The 18,086-nt window shown below is 39.1% G+C and overlaps 1 protein-coding gene across 1 annotated transcript in view; it reads left to right on the top strand.

Moving 5' to 3' along the window:
• The window catches only part of CLNK (cytokine dependent hematopoietic cell linker), a gene marked incomplete at its 5' end in the record, with an annotated part of 100,897 nt that overhangs the window by 15,369 nt on the left and 67,442 nt on the right, over positions 1-18,086 (top strand). Inside the window, one exon of the mRNA XM_060147054.1 lies at positions 6,232-6,269. Coding sequence (XP_060003037.1) covers positions 6,232-6,269 — 38 coding nt within the window. The remainder of the gene's footprint in view (positions 1-6,231; positions 6,270-18,086) is intronic.

Consider the following 18,086-nt stretch of genomic DNA (forward strand, 5'->3'; position numbering starts at 1 on the left):
ATCAAGAGACTGTGGTTCAGTGAATAAAACCGAAATTCCCAGAAGTGCTAGATGACTGAGCTGATAGATACATAGGTAGATAGATAGATAGACAGACAGATAGATGATAGATGACAAAGTCAATATATAATAGATATATAACATACATACATTGTATGTGTGTATATATATTCTATATCTCTATTTCTGTCTCTTTCTTTCCCTTCCTACTTCCCTCTTTTCTTCCCTTTTCCTTCTCTGCTCCCCTTGACTATACAAGTCATAGTCAAGGCTTATTGGACATCATAATCCTTTACTCAGAGGCAGTGAAAATAACTCTAGGCAAATTCCTTCCTGCCTTTCCCTATAACCATGGATCGATGCCAAGCTGAAGATGTTCTAAAGTTTGGGAACTGCCAGGGTAAAGAGTGTAAACTATCCTACTCCACCATAGTGAGAGGAAGATCAGGCCAATGCCCTCCATCCCCAAATACTTTCAAGTTTTTAAAAGATAAAAATGGAGAAAGGCAGCATCTTGTAGAGGAAAGAACCAAGGGCTGTAAGTGTGGAGCTCAGAGTTTGTATACGGGTTCTCTCATGATACCAGCAAGCCCTAGGATCTGTGAATGAGAGAAAATGAAAAGAAACTAACATATATGGAGTCTCTACTTTGTGCCAGACCTTTTATAAACTTATCTAATTTAGTTGTAAGGTACAGATTTTATTATCCTTGCTGTATAGATCAGCTAAATGAAGCCCAAGTGAAGTTAGGGAACTTGCAAAGACACCAGTAGTGTAGAGCTCAGATCCATCATAGCACACATGTTAAGTTAGGCACCAAATATTGTCAGCCTCGGTTTTCTCAGTCATTGAATCCCAGAGCTTCATGGCTAGAAGGGACCTCAGCTTGAAGAACCCTTCTGAAGAACTGACTGGTGCTCGTCAACACAGCTGAATGTTGGAAAAGGCACATACTTTTGTTTGAAAATGGGCACTAAACAATGACCAAGATATAGATCTGAAGATCTAAAGATCTGGATTGAGTGAAAAAGATTTGGCCATGAAGTTGAACTTGAAAAGACATGAAACACAGAACACAGCAATTCCTTAGTGGTGCACTGAGCCAGGGAGCTATTTATATACGCTTCTCAACAGCTATTTGGGGTAGATACTCTTATTCCCACCCGGCTTACAAGCTTGCCTGAGGTCACACGGCCAGAAAGTGAAACGGCCAGGATTTGAACGTAGAACTTCTCATTCAGCTTCTGTGAAACACGTGTCCATGCCTTTGCTCAGAGGCTCTGCTATGTTATTGGTGAGCACCAAGACTGATTAAAAAAAAACATTTAAGGCTGCAAGACACTTTAAAAAAGAAATCGTGGGGCTGAAACATGACAAATGTTTATGTATTTTTTTTTGTAAGTCAAGACCAGAGGCAAGCAGTCTAAGGCTGTTTGGCAACTCTTCTCCTCAGGGTCCTCAGAGACCCTGCCCCTCCTGCATCCCTCCCCGCCTCGAGTTGGCCTCCATACCATCTCCTAAAATAGTGATGTCTGCGCTCTGGGCTGCAGGAGGGATGAAGGGAAGGAGAAGAAGGAATGAAGGCTGCACAATAACTTCCCTCAAGAAAGTTTCCTGGAAATGGTGAGTTGATTTTCCACCTCTTCCATCAACCAAAACTTGAACTCATGCCCACATGAAGATTAGGACAGGTAATAAGGACTTACTCAAGGTGGCCATGTACCCAGCCAACCAGGAGGAGTTCTAGTACAGAGAAGCAAGGGAAAAATGGATATGCGGAGACACAATGGTCTCTGCTCTGGAGCACTTAGTGACGGGAAGTTGGGATTCACTGGCCTCTTGTTTTTTTCTACATATTTATAAGTCCAGCTGGCAGCCTCTGGAATTGGAGGCAACCCTAACCCTCACCATTCCTCTCTCCCCCTGTGCCTCTCCCTCTGAAGTTTCATGACTGAAATGAAAGCAGAAGCTGGTTTCGCTTGGGGAACCTGTCTGGTTTAGAAATACAGTCATCTGAAAGGCCTGTTAACTCATTTCCCTTCCTAGAGAAACAGAAAGTTCTAGAACTCTGCAGGCTTCCTACTTTTACCCTTCTTCTCACACCAGGGAAGCATATTCTCTTCATGGGACTAGTTCGGGATTTTCTTCACCTTTGCCTATCCCATGGCAATAGCACTTGGGTGCTCAGCCAGCTACCCCGCCCCTTTAAAGGTACTAAATGGGGACGTAGGCAAGGCACCAGCCTTGCACCTCCAGGGGCTTAAGTTCATGGAAGTGTTTATACGTGAAAATAGCCTGAGAGTCTCTCTTCCTCACTTTATTTAACTCACATGGCTCACCTTCCAATGGACAAGAGTGAGAGCTTCTATGTCACTAATTCTCAGACTTCTGAGACCAGAATAAGTATCACCATAGGAGCTTGTGTAAAAAGCAATTGATTTGTTCTGGGGACCAAGTTTGCTTTCTTTCTTTCTTTTTTATAAAGCATCCAAGATGCCAATGGTCAGGGGACCTAAATTTGATGGGCATTGGTTGTACACCTTTGTCACACCTCTGCAGGCATGAGGTGTCCATGTTCACGACTAAAGTCTGGGGTAATTGCCTCTGTCAGTCAGGAAACCGCCCGAGCTTTACATGACATATATTCATCTTCACTTCCCCCTTAAAAATAACTGTTAGGGAAATGTTGTCTTTTGTAAAAAGATGTTTCCTTGAGGGTCACGCAGAAATCAGTTGTTCTCTGTGGCTGTTTGGTTCCAGAGGGCGATGAGGGACCCTCCACTGTCACAGCATCACCATCACCCTTCCAGGATGGTGATGTGGAAAGCTACTAAGCAGCTTCCCTCATCTTTCTAAAAAACGGCTCTCTCTGAGAAGCCAATCTATCCTTCAGTTCCAGGAAGACTCAAAGACTGGGAAGAATTTGGGGGACTGTTACTATGGTGAGGATCTGGGCCCAGCAAGAGGGAGCGCCAATCTCAAGTTCGCTCAGCAAGGGAGGGGATCAGGTTCTACTGAAAGTTCTGTCGCTGGTTCCAAGCTCTGGGTGTTTCCACAGCCGACTGCTCATTTATTGTCACTTACCATACACGGGGTTACAGGAGTGATCAAGAGCCTGGAATCTCACCACTGCCTCGGGGGAGACAGGCACCACCGTCTGTAACTGTGTGATATATTCATTGGCTTGCTTTGTTCTTACATGCTAAGGAGAAGCTGAGCAGGGTGTATTCATCAAGGAGGACTAACATCTATAATGCAGAAACTACAAACGTTAGTAGTTTAATAAAATAAAGGTTTATTTCTTGCTCACATCACAATCCAATGTAAATTGAAGGAGGCCTTTTTCCAAACATTCATTTGGGATTCACTCTCCTTTTACCCAGTGGCCTGCATCATCCCTGAGGGCCTTGGGGTCCTCTGCCTCTGGCCAGCCACTGAGGCAGGAATGAGAGGTGGAGAGTCAAGCGGGCCAGCCTGGAGTGGAATCCGTCACACCTGTCTCATCCCAGTGTCCATAGCTCCATGCCAAGACCACCCAGTGCAAGGGATGCCAGGAATTGGCCAGCCAAGCGCCCACAGGAAGAGGAAAGGGGGTTTGGTGAGCACACAGCATTCTCACCACTGCCAGGCGCCTGAGCTAGTGATGACCGGGGCTGGAAGGTGCTCCTTAATTTTTAGCTGAGATTGGTAGTCAGGGAGTGTCCAGGGAGATGACATTTCAGACACAGTATGATGGGTGAAAAGTATCCAGGCCTGGGCAGAGCTGAGGAGAGAACTTTCTGGATTCAGGGACACATGCGACATCTCTGAGGTAGATGTACTGGATGAACTTAAAAAGAGGCTGATATGGTTAGAGCTCAGAGGAGGAAGAAACTAGAAAGAGATGAGATCAGAGACAGGCCAGGCGGCAGGCTGTGCTGGCCTCTGGGAGCAACGGCAGGGAATCTGGACTATGTTTCATGGGCCATGAATGACACGTGCTGATTTACAGTTTTAAAACTATGCTTTTAAAATTGCATTTGCAGAACTCTGCATTGTTCATAACACAGGTAGGTACTGAGGGAGATAGAGATAAAAGATAATTCCTTCCCTATAGAAGGGCAGTGGACTTAACAAAGAAGTAATCAGACGCTGCTTCTTTTTATTTGCATAACGGTGAGTAAAACAGAAAATGACAGCTGTAACTGATTCAGTGAGATTACAGTGACCTGTAGTGGTCAGAAAGTGAAGCCCCAGGAGGATCTCAAAGTTTACTGAGCATTTTGGAAAACAAAATGGAGGAGGCAGGGACTCCAGGTGGAATCAACACGAGCAAAGACCCAGAAGTGGCACGTAGCATATTTGGGGAATCCAGGAGGGTCTGAGACTGCAATGCTGCTGAAAGAAGAGATCCTCACAGCTCTCCATGAGAATGTGGGTATAATGACTATGTTCAATGAAGCCAATATCCTAAAATGAAATGATATTGAACCCTGAATTAGACAGTGGAGCTGCTCTCCTAGATCACAAGTACCAGAGCTGATCCCCAGTAAGTCTGTGCTCATTTGTGCCTGCCAGACCAGCTGGTGTTTAATGGGTGACATTATTAATTTAACCCAATTCATGAGAGAGTACAAATTGCTAAAGGGCTGGAAAACCTGTAGGTTTCTCTGCCAGGGATCTCACTATGGGTGTAATTGTGCTGGGACAGGGAGATGTTATTAGTGCCCCAGGGTAGTGTTTGCTGCTGGTCCTACCACCAGAATAGACTGTAACTGGTGGCAGGTGCAGACAGGATTCTCCCCCTCCTGGCTCATTATCTCAAGGAGATTAGCTCTGGCTTAACATTTCCCCCATGCACTGGTCCTAGGAAAATTCCATAGAACTGTGTTTCCACTGAGCCAAAGTTTCATTAATTTATACATTACACCCTACAGAAGACTTTGGCATGTTGGCACAAATTCACAGCTATTAATTTTGTATTTTGGCATGGGAAGAGAATTCAGGGTGAAAGGACAAAATTTAAGAACATGATGAAGCCAGACCAAAAGGTAGAAATACACATCATACCATGGTCCTCTGCACTATTTGGACGCAGGCTAGAGATTTGCCCTGAGAGTCTTAACAGCTGAAGGAGGAAGGGAAATGTGATCTCTTTTAAGATTGATGCTTTCCATTAAATCAAAGCAAAGAAGTGTGCAGCTTCTGGTCCTGAAACCTACTAGAAACTTCTCACATATGTGCTAATAAAGAGAACATGATAAGAACATTTCCTGCCTACAATGTTCCCAAATTCAGACTAACAGCATGAAATTATACTGCAATTTAGGAAAATGAAGTGTATGAGGAAGCAAAAAAACCTGCAGGTCATGTGAGCAATTCTTTGGTGGTTTTGCATAATCTGAGGGTAAAATGTAAAACATCGAGCACTGAGTACACCAGATGACCTTCCGGCAATCTTTCATAGAACAAGTCCAAGGGAGGAAGTTGAGTGTCAAGAAACATCTGCTGAACAAGATTTATTCATCAAACTCCTATCAAGAACTCATTTGGGGCTTCCCTGGTGGCGCAGTGATTGAGAGTCCGCCTGCCGATGCAGCGGACATGGGTTCGTGCTCCGGTCCGGGAAGATCCCACATGCCGCGGAGCGGCTGGGCCCGTGAGCCATGGCCGCTGAGCCTGCGCGTCCGGAGCCTGTGCTCCGCAACGGGAGCGGCCACAACAGTGAGAGGCTCGCGTACCGCAAAAAAAAAAAAAAAGAACTGATTTGGTCAAGAGGGCCCTGCACCTCAAGTCAGGGAGAGATGAATAAGTAGATATGGCCCCTACTCTTAAAATATGTAGAGTCTGTTCAAGAAGACAATGTGTGGACAGATTATTGCAAATGCAACGTGTGCCAGAGGGCAAGGGGAAAACACATGTGGTCATTGGCTGAGATGCTGCTGGGTCATCACTTTGGGTGCTACTGATTGGGGGGCAGCGTTCCTTCTAACATTGTTTCCCTTTCAACGAGAAGGCTAGCTTGCTGTGGAAAGGCTTCTTAGTCGGGAATTGATTCTCTTTCCTCCTTTTCCATTGGCCCTGTTATGTAAGAGCAGCTGATAGAATGAGAAGCATGGAAATGTGCACTTCATTTTGAGCAATTACAGTCAAGAAACATTAATTGAAATGAGCACAAGATTGCTGGAGAAAAACAAGGGCCCAGTCTTCCCAATGTTTTGCAATAACATTTTGGTCTCTTTTTGTTGGCAGGCCAGTACCAGACTATTAATGAGCCTCTTCTTGATGGCGTAAGTCAGCTGCTTTCCTTACCTATTTTGTCAGTGTTTGATATTTACAAAGTAAGTGGCTTTTATCAAGGTACTTAGTGAATTTAAAACAATTAAACTTTTCCAAATGGCATAATTCCCTGGCAGAGAAAACTGCATTTCAGTTCTTGGGTAGAAAACTGTATTCCTACAATATATGTAAATCAAATCATCATGCTGTATGTCTTGAACTTATACAGTGATGTATGTCAATTATTTCTCAGTAAAACTGGAAAAATAAATAAATATTGAGGCATTAATATAGAGAAAGGGAAAAACATTACATTTCCATTCCTCAACTATACAATAAAGACAAAAATTAACTCACAATGGCCATTGTGAAGATTGAATAAGGTGAAAATACCAACACATGGTGCTGGCAAGTGTGTGATGAGAAAATCACTTCCTAAAACTCATGGTGAAATTTTAAATTGCAAGAAACTCTTTGGAAAGCAATTTCATAATATTAACTAACAAATATAAAAGTGTCCATTTTCTTAGGCCCCATAATTCTATGGTTGGGAATTTAAATTAAAGAATTAAGCTAAAATGTGGATTAATATTTAAATACTCATTTATATTTTATAATATATTTTAAATGGCAACACACTAGGATCATGCTAAATATTCAATAATAGAAGAATCATTGAATGTATTATGATATATTCATATTATGAAGTCATTAATAATATTTACAAAGAAGTTTAATGACAAGAAAATTTTAAATTTATAACATGAAATCAGATATCTAATACTATAAATAATTTAATTGTTAAATTATAATTTACATAATTTGAATACTTTTAACTAACCTATCTATAGATGATAAATGGGATAGATAGAAATGATAGAGATAGATAGATGATAAATAGATGATAGATAGATAGATAGATAGACAGGATTTACCTGTAAAATCATTGGTTCTTTACTATTTGAAAGACTTCTTTAAGAATTTGGATTTCCCTGGTGGCACAGTGGTTAAGAATCCGCCTGCCAATGCAAGGGACATAGGTTCGAGCCCTGGTTTGGGAAGATCCCACATGCCTTGGAGCAACTAAGCCTGTGCGCCACAACTACTGAACCCATGTGCCACAACTACTGAAGCCCACATGCCTAGAGCCCATGCTCCGCAACAAGAGAAGCCACTGCAATAAGCCCACGCATGACAACAAAGAGTAGCCACTGCTCACCTCAACTAGAGAAAGCCCGCACGCAGCAACAAAGACCCAATACAGCCAAAAATAAAAATAAATAAATAAATAAGTTTAAAAAAAATCAAATTAAAGCTATGGCTCTTCATCCCAGGACACACACTCACACACACATACACACGATGAATCAATCAGTCACAAAATATTTTATAAAGTATAAGGCTTATATATACTGAGCTTTTAGTAAGAACCCTGATAGTGACAGTAGACAGATACTAGATAGGTTAACAGATAAATAGATGTAATGCATTATATTTAAAATAAAACTCTGTCCCTTTCTCTTTCTGGAAAAAAAAAACCAAAATATTTATATTTGGTCCTGGGGACAAGTTTCTGAGGGTCTGATGTAGATTCTCTTCAGACCTGGAGCGGTGGTTGCTGTTCCTGCTGGCGTCCCTTTGTGCCCTGAGCCCATGAAGTCTAGCAAGGTGACAGGACTAAAGATGGGCTCTGTCTCACATCTCCAGTTCTTCCAGCAGGTCCAAGGCTTTCCCAAAGAGACTATGCTCTGAGGAGTCTTGGTTGCCATAATAGTATAAAAATGATGTCCTTGCAAAAATGTCTATCTGTCAAATCCCAAAGGAGGCAAATACTGGTGCTTCAACTCAGAGCTCACTTCTGTGTGCAGTTCTGGAGGAGAACAGCCCAGTCACCTCACTCACTCTGCCAGGTCAATTGTGAAAACTCCTGGAGTGCACCTCCCAGCATCTTTGCTTTGCCATGGGCACTCAGCTCCACTGATACTCAGCACGTCAACTAGAGAGAAGGGATCTAACATGTCCTGAGCTCCTGTCATGGGCAGGCACCAAAGTAGAACCTTTATATACAATTTGCTCAATTAATCTCTGACTGCAACCAAATAAGGTAACTTTAGCCTTCTCCAATTTACAGACTGAAGTAAGGGAGGTTAAGTAACCTCCCCAAGATCATAAAGTGGACTCACAGTTTAGATCTAGGATAGGATGACTCCATCTTGGATCCATGCTAACACTAAGCAGACAAATCTCACCTGGTTTCCCATCCAAGAACTCCCAGTCTGATCCCTGCTTACCTCCTGAGACCTGACCAAGTAGGCAGGGTTTCAGGGCTATAATGACCTGTTGCTGGGGGCACAGCATGAGCGCAAATATGCAAATGTTTCTACTCCAACTTTGTGTTCAGTGATGTAATCTTTTTCCTTTGGGTCACCAAGTTCTCCCCTTCTAACCTGTTCCTGCTCTTAAATCACTATGTCGCTCCCTGGTCTCCTGCACCTGAACTCCTTACGTTTGATAAACGGGCCCTTCAAAACTTCCCTAATTCCTCTGTTCATGTAAGACTCAAGCCTTGCTTTCCATAGGAAGCACTTGGGAAAATCAAGGGCTAGCACATTGAAAGTCAAAATTGTTGTCTTCAGTGGGTCCATCTCCTTCTTCATGCTGTCCCATGAAGAACACAGATTTATTTACTAAATTGCATTCTATACCTCTTCATTGAATGAGCAGAGTTGCCTTGAGCCAAAGTGGAGCCCAAAATGTCCTCCAGATAGGGGCCTGGTGAGGTCCCCCCATGCTATTGCTTACCTGGAAAGCAGACTCATCCTGTAACTAGTCTTTACTTTTACCAAACTGCTTTGATAGAGTGATGATAAAAAAAAGACATACACTTGGAAGCTTGGGACTACAAAAGCACTTGTCTAAATATATTTCAGAATGAGAATAATGCCGACCTAGAATTTAAACTCAAGCCTATCTAATTCCAGGTTCCTACACTATAGTAAAATCACCTCATAGATATTTCTGCTTATACAATGAAATAGGGTACAGAAAGCACCTAACACATATAAAGTACTTAACAAATGTTAGAAAGACTTTAAAGGGAGGAGAACAAACCATGATTGGTGACCTTCTCTTATCTCAAGCTTTTTTTAATAGTAGTTGTTATTACAGTAGCAGTCATAATAATATTTACAACTAGTGCTTAGTGAGTGCTGACCATCAGGTATTTTGCTAAAAATTTTACATTCATGATCTCAGTTAAGACACTTCTGGTTGAGTATGATGTTAACTGTGGGTTTGTCATATATGGCCTTTATTATGTTAAGGTATATGCCTCCTATACTCATTTTATTCAGTTTTTATCATAAACAGATGTTGAAACTTGTCAAATACTTCTATGCATTATTGAAGTCAATATGTGATTTTTTTATCCTTCGTTTGGTTAATGTGGTGTATCGTGTTGATTGATTTGCAGATTGAACTATCCTTGCATCCTTGGAATAAATCTCATTTGATCGTGGTGTATGATCCTAATGTATTGTTGTATTTGATTTGCTCATTTTTTCTTTAATATCTTTATTGGAATATAATTGCTTTACAATGGTGTGTTAGTTTCTGCTTTATAACAAAGTGAATCAGCTATACCTATACATATATCCCCATATCTCCTCTCTCTTGCGTCTTCCTCCGAAACTCCCTATCCCACCCCTCTAGGTGGACACAAAGCACCGTGGCTGCTTCCCACTAGCTATCTATTTTACATTTGGTAGTGTATATATGTCCATGCCACTCTCTCACTTCATCCCAGCTTACCCTTCCCCCTCCACATGTCCTCAAGTCCATTCTCTACATCTGTATCTTTATTCCTGTCCTGCCCCTACGTTCTTCAGAACCTTTTACTTTTTTTTAGATTTCATATATATGTGTTAGCATACGGTATTTGTTTTCTCTTTCTGACTTACCTTCACTCTGTATGACAGACTTGAGGTCCATCCACCTCACTACAAATAACTCAATTTCATTTCTTTTTATGGCTGAGTAATATTCCATTGTATATATGTGCCATATCTTCTTTATTCACTCACCTGTTGATGGACATGTAGGTTGCTTCCATGTCCTGGTTATTGTAGATAGAGCTGCCATGAACATTGTGGTACATGACTCTTTTTCAAGTATGGTTTTCTCAGGGTATATGCCCAGTAGTGGCATTGCTGGGTCATATGGTAGTTCTGTTTTTAGTTTTGTAAGGAACCTCCATACTGGTTGTATCAATTTAAATTCCCACCAACAGTGCAAGGGGGTTCCCTTTTCTCCACACTCTCTCCAGAATTTATTGTTTGTACATATTTTCATGATGCCATTCTGACTGGTGTGAGGTGATACCTCATTGTAGTTTTGACTTGCATTTCTCTAATGATTAGTGATGTTGAGCATCCTTTCATGTGTTTGCTGGCAATCTGTGTATCTTCTTTGGAGAAATGTCTATTTAGGTCTTCTGCCCATTTTTGGATTGGGTTGTTTATTTTTTTTGATATTGAACTGCACGAGCTGCTTGTAAATTTTGGAGATTCATCCTTTGTCAGTTGCTTCATTTGCAAATATTTTCTCCCATTCTGAGGGTTGTCTTTTCGTCTTTTTATGGTTTCGTTTGCTGTGCAAAAGCTTTTAAGTTTCATTAGGTCCCATTTGTTTATTTTCATTTTTATTTCTATTTCTCTAGGAGGCAGGTCAAAAAGGATCTTACTGTGATTTATGTCATAGAGTGTTCTGCCTATGTTTTACTCTAAGAGTTTTATAGTGTCCGGCCTTATATTTAGGTCTTGAATCATTTTGAGTTTACTTTTCTGTATGGTGTTAGGGAGAGTTCTAATGTCATTCTTTTACAAGTAGCTGTCCACTTTTCCCGGCACCACTTATTGAAAAACCTGTCTTTTTTCCATTGTATATTCTTGCCTCCTTTATCAGAAATAAGGTGACCATATGTGTCAGGGTTTATCTCTGGGCTTTCTATCCTGTTCCTTTGATCTATATTTGTGTTTTTGTGCCAATATCATAAGTCTTGATTACTGTAACTTTGTAGTATAGTCTGAAGTCTGGGAGCCTGATTCCTCCAGCTCCGTTTTTCTTTCTCAAGATTGCTTTGGCTATTTGAGGTCTTTGTGTTTCCATACAAATTGTGAAAATTTTCGTTCTAGTTCTGTGAAAATTGCCATTGGTAGTTTGACAGGGATTGCATTGAATCTGTAGATTGCTTTGGGTATTATAGTCATTTTCACAACGTTGATTCTTCCAATCCAAGAACATGGTATATCTCTCCATCTGTTTGTATCGTCTTTAATTTCTTTCATCAGTGTCTTATAGTTTTCTGCATACAGGTCTTTGTCTCCTTAGGTAGATTTATTCCTAGCTATTTTATTCTTTTTGTTGCAATGGTAAATGGGAGTGTTTCCTTAATTTCTCTTTCAGATTTTTCATCATTAGTGTATAGGAATGCAAGAGATTTCTGTGCATTAATTTTTATCCTGCTACTTTACCAAATTCATTGATTAGCTCTAGTAGTTTTCCGGTAGCATCTTTAGGATTCTCTATGTATAGTATCATGTCATCCGCAAACAGTGACAGCTTTACTTCTTTTCCAGTTTGGATTCCTTTTATTTCTTTTTCTTCTCTGATTGCTGTGGCTAAAACTTCCAAAACAATGTTGAATAATAGTGGTGAGAGTGAACAACCTTGTCTTGTTCCTGATCTTAGAGGAAATGGTTTCAGTTTTTCACCATTGAGAATGATGTTGGCTGTGGGTTTGTCATATATGGCCTTTACTATGTTGAGGTAACATCCCTCTATACCGACTTTCTGGAGAGTTTTTATCATAAATCAGTGTTAAATTTTGTTGAAAGCTTTTTCTGCATCTATTGAGATGATCATGTGATTTTTCTCCTTCAATTTGTGAATATGGTATATCACATTGATTGATTTGCATATATTGAAGGATCCTTGCATTCCTGGGATAAACCCCACTTCATCATGGTGTATGATCCTTTTAATATGTCGCTGGATTCTGTTGCTAGTATTCTGTTACGGATTTTTGTATCTATGTTCATCAGTGGTATTGGCCTGTAGTTTTCTTTCTTTGTGACATCTTTGTCTGATTTTGGTATCAGGGTGATGGTGGCCTCATAGAATGAGTTTGATACTGTTCTTCCCTGTGCTATATTTTGGAAGAGTTTGAGAAGGATAAGTGTTAGCTCTTCTCTAAATGTTTGACAGAATTTGCCTGTGAAGCCGTCTGGTCCTGGGCTTTTGTTTGTCAGAAGATTTTTAATCACAGTCTCAATTTCAGTGCTTGTGATTGGTCTGTTTATATTCTCTATATCTTCCTGCTTCAGCCTTAGAAGGTTGTGCTTTTCTAAGAATTTGTCCATTTCTTCCAGGTTGTCCATTTTATTAGCATATAGTTGCTTGTTGTAATCTCTCATGATGCTTTGTATTTCTGCAGTGTCGGTTGTTACATCTCCTTTTTCATTTCTAAATCTATTGATTTGTGTCTTCTCCCTTTTTTTCTTGATAAGTCTGGCTAGTGGTTTATCAATTATGTTTATCTTCTCAAAGAAACAGCTTTTAGTTTTATTGATCTTTGCTATTGTTTCCTTCATTTCTTTTTTCATTTATTTCTGATCTGATTTTTATTATGTCTTTCCTTCTGCTAACTTTGGAGGGTTTTTTGTTCTACTTTGTCTAATTGCTTTTGGTGTAAGGTTAGGTTGTTGATTTGAGATGTTTCTTGCTTCTTAAGGTAGGATTGTATTGCTATAAACTTCCCTCTTAGAACTGCCTTTGCTGCATCCCATAGGTTTTCGGTCATCGTGTTTTCATTGTCTTTTGTTTCTAGGTATTTTTTTATTTCCTCTTTGATTTCTTCAGTGATCTCTTGGTTATTTAGTAGTTTTCCTACAGATTTTTTCCTATAATTGATATCTACTCTCATAGCGTTGTGGTCAGAAAAGATGCTTGACATGATTTCAATTGTCTTAGATTTACCAAGGCTTGATTTGTGACACAAGACAGATCTATCCTGGAGAATGTTCCATGAGTACCTGAGAAGAAAGTGTATTCTGTTATTTTTGGATGGAATGTCCTATAAATATCAATTAAGTCCATCTTGTTTAATGTATCATTTAAAGCTCGTGTTTCCTTATTTATTTTCATTTTGGGTGATGTGTCCATTGGTGAAAGTGGCATGTTAAAGTCCCCTACTATGATTGTGTTACTGTCGATTTCCCCTTGTATGGCTGTTAGCATTTGCCTTACATATTGAGGTGCAGCTATGTTGGGTTCATAAATATTTACAATTGTTATATTGTCTTCTTGAATTGATCCCTTGATCATTATGTAGTGGCCTTCTTTGTCCCTTGTAATAGTCTTTATTTTAAAGTCAGTTTTTTCTGATATGAAAATTGCTACTCCAGTTTTCTTTTGATTTCCATTTGCATGGAATAACTTTTTCCATCCCCTCACTTTCAGTCTGTATGTGTCCCTAGGCCTGAAGTGTGTCTCTTGTAGACAGAATATATACAGGTCTTGTTTTTATATCCATTCAGCCAGTCTGTGTCTTTTGGTTGGAGCATTTAATCCATTTACATTTAAGGTAGTTATCAATATGTATGTTCCTATTACCATTTTCTTAACTTTTTTGGTTTTGTTATTGTAGGTCTTTTCCTTCTCTTGTGTTTCCTGCCTAGAGAAGTTCCTTTAGCATTTGTTATAAAGCTGGTTTGGTGGTGCTGAATTCTCTTAACTTTTGCTTGTCTGTAAAGGTTTTAATTTCTCCATCAAATTTGAGTGAGATCCTTGCTGGGTAGAGTAATCTTGGTTGTAGGTTTTTCCCTTTCATCACTTTAAATATGTCCTGTCACTCCCTTCTGGCTTGCAGAGTTTCTGCTGAATGATCAGCTCTTAACCTTATGGGGATTCCCTTGTATGTTATTTGTTGCTTTTCCCTTTCTGCTTTTAATATTTTTCTTTGTATTTAATTTTTGATAGTTTGATTAATATGTGTCTTGGTGTGTTTCTCCTTGGATTTATCCTGTATGGGACTCCCTGTGCTTCCTGGACTTTTGACTATTTCCTTTCCCATATTAGGGAAGTTTTCACCTATAATCTCTTCAAATATTTTCTCAGACCCTTTCTTTTTCTCTTCTTCTTCTGGGACCCCTATAATTCGAATGTTGGTGCGTTTAATGTTGTCCCAGAGGTCTCTGATACTGTCCTCAATTCTTTTCATTCTTTTTTCTTTATTCTGCTCTGTGGCAGTCGTTTCCACTATTTTATCTTCCAGGTCTCTTATCCGTTCTTCTGCCTCAGGTATTCTGCTATTGATTCCATCTAGAGAATTTTTAATTTCATTTATTGTGTAGTTCATCATTGTTTGTTTGCTCTTTAGTTCTTCTAGTTCCTTGGTAAACGTTTATTGTATTTTCTCCATTCTATTTCCAAGATTTTGGATCATCTTTACTATCATTACTCTGTACTCTTTGTCAGGTAGACTGCCTATTTCCTCTTCATTTGTTTGGTCTGGTGAGTTTTTACCTTGCTCCTTCATCTGCTGTGTATTTCTCTGTGTTCTCATTTTGCTTAACTTACTGTGTTTGGGGTCTCCTTTTCACAGGCTGCAGTTTCATAGTTCCCGTTGTTTTTGGTGTCTGCCCCCAGTGGCTGAGGTTGGTTCAGTGGGTTGTGTAGGCTTCCTGGTGGTGGGGATTGGTGCCTGTGTTCTGGTGGATGAGGCTGGATCTTGTCTTTCTGGTGGGCAGGACCCCGTCTGGTGGTGTATTTTGGGGTGTCTGTGACCTTAATATGATTTTAGGCAGCCTCTCTACTAATGGGTGGGGTTGCGTTCCTGTCTTGCTAGTTTTTTTGGCATAGGGTGTCCAGCACTGTAACTTGCTGCTCGTTGAGTGGAGTTGGGTCTTAGCATTGAGATGGAGCTCTCTGGGAGTGCTTTTGCCATTTGATATTACATGAAGCCGTGAGGTCTCTGGTGGAACAATGTCCTGAACTCAGCTCTCCCACCTCAGAGGCTCAGGCCTGACACCTGGCCAGAGCATCAAGACCCTGTCAGCCACATGGCTCAGAAGAAAAGGGAGAAAGAAAGAAAGAAAGAAAGAAAGAAAGAAAGAAAGAAAGAAAGAAAGAAAGAAAGAAAGAAAGAAAGAAAGAAAGAAAGAAAGAAAGAAAGAAAGAAAGAAGGAAGGAAGGAAGGAAGGAAGGAAGGAAGGAAGGAAGGAAGGAAGGAAAGAAAGAAAGAAAGAAAGAAAGAAAGAAAGAAAGAAAGAAAGAAAGAAAGAAAGAAAGAAAGGAAGAAGAAAGAAAGAAGGAAAGGAAGGAAGGAAGAAAGAAAGAGAAAGAAAGAAAGAAAATATAATAAAATACAATAAAGTTATTAAAATAAAGAATTTTTTAAATTTCAAAAATTTTAAAGTAATAAAAAAAGAAAGTGCAACCAAACCAAAAAATATATCTATCAATAGTAATAAGTGCTAAAAACTATACTAAAAAAAAAAAAAATGACAGACAGAACTCTAAGACAAATGGTAAAAGCAAAGCTATACAGACAAAATCACACAAAGAAGCATACAAATACACACTCACAAAAAGAGGAAAAGGAAAAAATGTATATATTTTTGGGGAAGTCTGAGGTCTTCTGTCAGTGTTCAGTAGGTTTTCTGTAGGAGTTTTTCCACATATAGATGTATTTCTGATGCATTTGTGGGGAGGAAGGTGATCCCCACGTCTTACTCCTCCTCCATCTTGAATGTCTCCTGGACTTTTGTTTTTGAAATGTTTTTGATTACTGCTTTAATCTGCTTACTAGGGATCAGTCTATTCAGAAAATCTGGTTCTTCATGATTCAATCTTGGAAGGTTATATAATTCTAAGAATTTATATCCATTTCATTTTGGTTATCCAATTTGTTGGCATATAGCTATTCATAGTAGTCTCTTATAATCTTTTGTATTTCTGTGGTATTTGTTGTAACTTCTCTTTTGTTTCAGATTTTATTTATTTAAGCCTTCTCATTTTTTCTTAGTATATCTAGCTAAAGGTTTGCCCATTTCATTTATCTTTTCAAAGAAGCAGGTCTTAGTTTCATTCACCTTTTTCTGTTGTCTTTTTTTCTCTATTTCATTTACTTCTGCTCTAATTTTTAGTATTTTCTTCCTTCTACTGACTTTGGGCTTTGTTTTCTCTTCTTTTTCTAGCTATTTTATGTATAAGGTTATATTATTTATTCAAGATTTTTCTTATTTCTTGAGGTAGGCCTGTATTGCTACCTTCCCTCTTAGTACTGCTTGGCTGCATACATAGGTTTTGGTATGTCATATTTTCATTTTTATTTGTCCTCATGTGTTTTTTTTTTTATTTCTCCTTTGAATTTTTCCATTAACCCAATATTTGTTCAGTAGCATGTTGTTTAGTCTTATGTTCATTTGTCTATACAGGTTGTATCCTTTTCTTCTCCCCCTCATATTTTTGTTGCCACAAAAACTTCCCTTTTTATGGTGTGAGTTCATTACCAAATTTAAGTAGCTATAGTTATTTTTAATGTTTTTTCCTTTAACCTTTATGCTATAATTAAGTGTTAACCTATTCTGATATAGAGTTGAAATTTTCTGATTCTCTCTCTTTATCACATTACTCAAAGTTTTGTATACTTTTACCTTTTTGTTTCAAGTAGAAGAGCTCCTTTCAACATTTCTTGTAAGGCAGGTCTAGTGGTCATGAACTCCCTCAGGTTTTATTGTCTAGGAAAGCCTTTATTTCTCCTTTATATCTGAAAGATAACTTTGCTGGATAGAGTATTCTTGGCTCACAGTTTTTATCTTTCAGTATTTTGAGTATGTCATTCCTTTCTCTCATGGCCTACAGAGTTTCTGCTGAGAAGTCTGCTGATAGCCAAATGGGAGTACCTTTGTAGGTTACTGTCTTTTTTTTCCCTGAGTGCCTTTATTACTCTTTCTTTATCATTGACTTTTGACAGTTTTAATATAATGTGTCTTGGAGAAGGTCTTTTTGCATTAAGATAATTAGGTGTTCTATTAGCTTCGTGGACTTGTATATCCAGTTCCTTCCTCAGGTTTGGGAAGTTCTCAGCTATTATTTTTTTAAATAAGCTCTCTACTCCTTTCTCCCTCTCTTCCTTTTCCGGTATACCCGCTATCTTATGGTGCTTTTTTCTAATGCAATCAGATAATTCTTATAGAATTTCTTCATTTTTTAAAAAAATCTTAGTTCTCTCTCCTCTTCTACCTGAATCATTTTTAAATTTCTATCTTTGAGCTCATTGATTCTCTCTTCCACATTATCTGCTCTATTCCCAGTGCTTTCTAATGTATTCTTCATCTCATTTACTGAGTTCTCAAGCTCCAGAATTTCTGTTTGATTATTTTTTAGAGTTTTAGTCTCTTTGGTAAAGTATTCCTTCTGTCATTGGTTTTATTCCTGAGCTCATTGAACTCCTTTCTGAGTTTTCTTATGGCTTGTTGAGTTTCCTCATGACAGCTATTTTTAACTCTACCAGTTAGATCACAGTCTCCTGTGACTTAAATTTGGTTTCTGGATAATTGTCATATTCATTTTGTGATACTGTGTTACCATGGTTTTTCATGGTGCTTGATGAGTTGTTCCTCTACTAGTGCATTTGAAATAGTAAACACCTCTCTTGTTTAGGTAAAGCTTTGATTACTTTAATTCTAAGAGTTCCACAGATTGGTAATTAGAGACCTTTCTTTTGTTTTTCAGTAGGTGCTGCTATAGCACGTTTTTGTTTTTTC

The sequence above is a fragment of the Lagenorhynchus albirostris genome, chromosome 4, assembly GCF_949774975.1.
Source record: "Lagenorhynchus albirostris chromosome 4, mLagAlb1.1, whole genome shotgun sequence".
Taxonomy (NCBI): Eukaryota; Metazoa; Chordata; class Mammalia; order Artiodactyla; family Delphinidae; genus Lagenorhynchus; species Lagenorhynchus albirostris.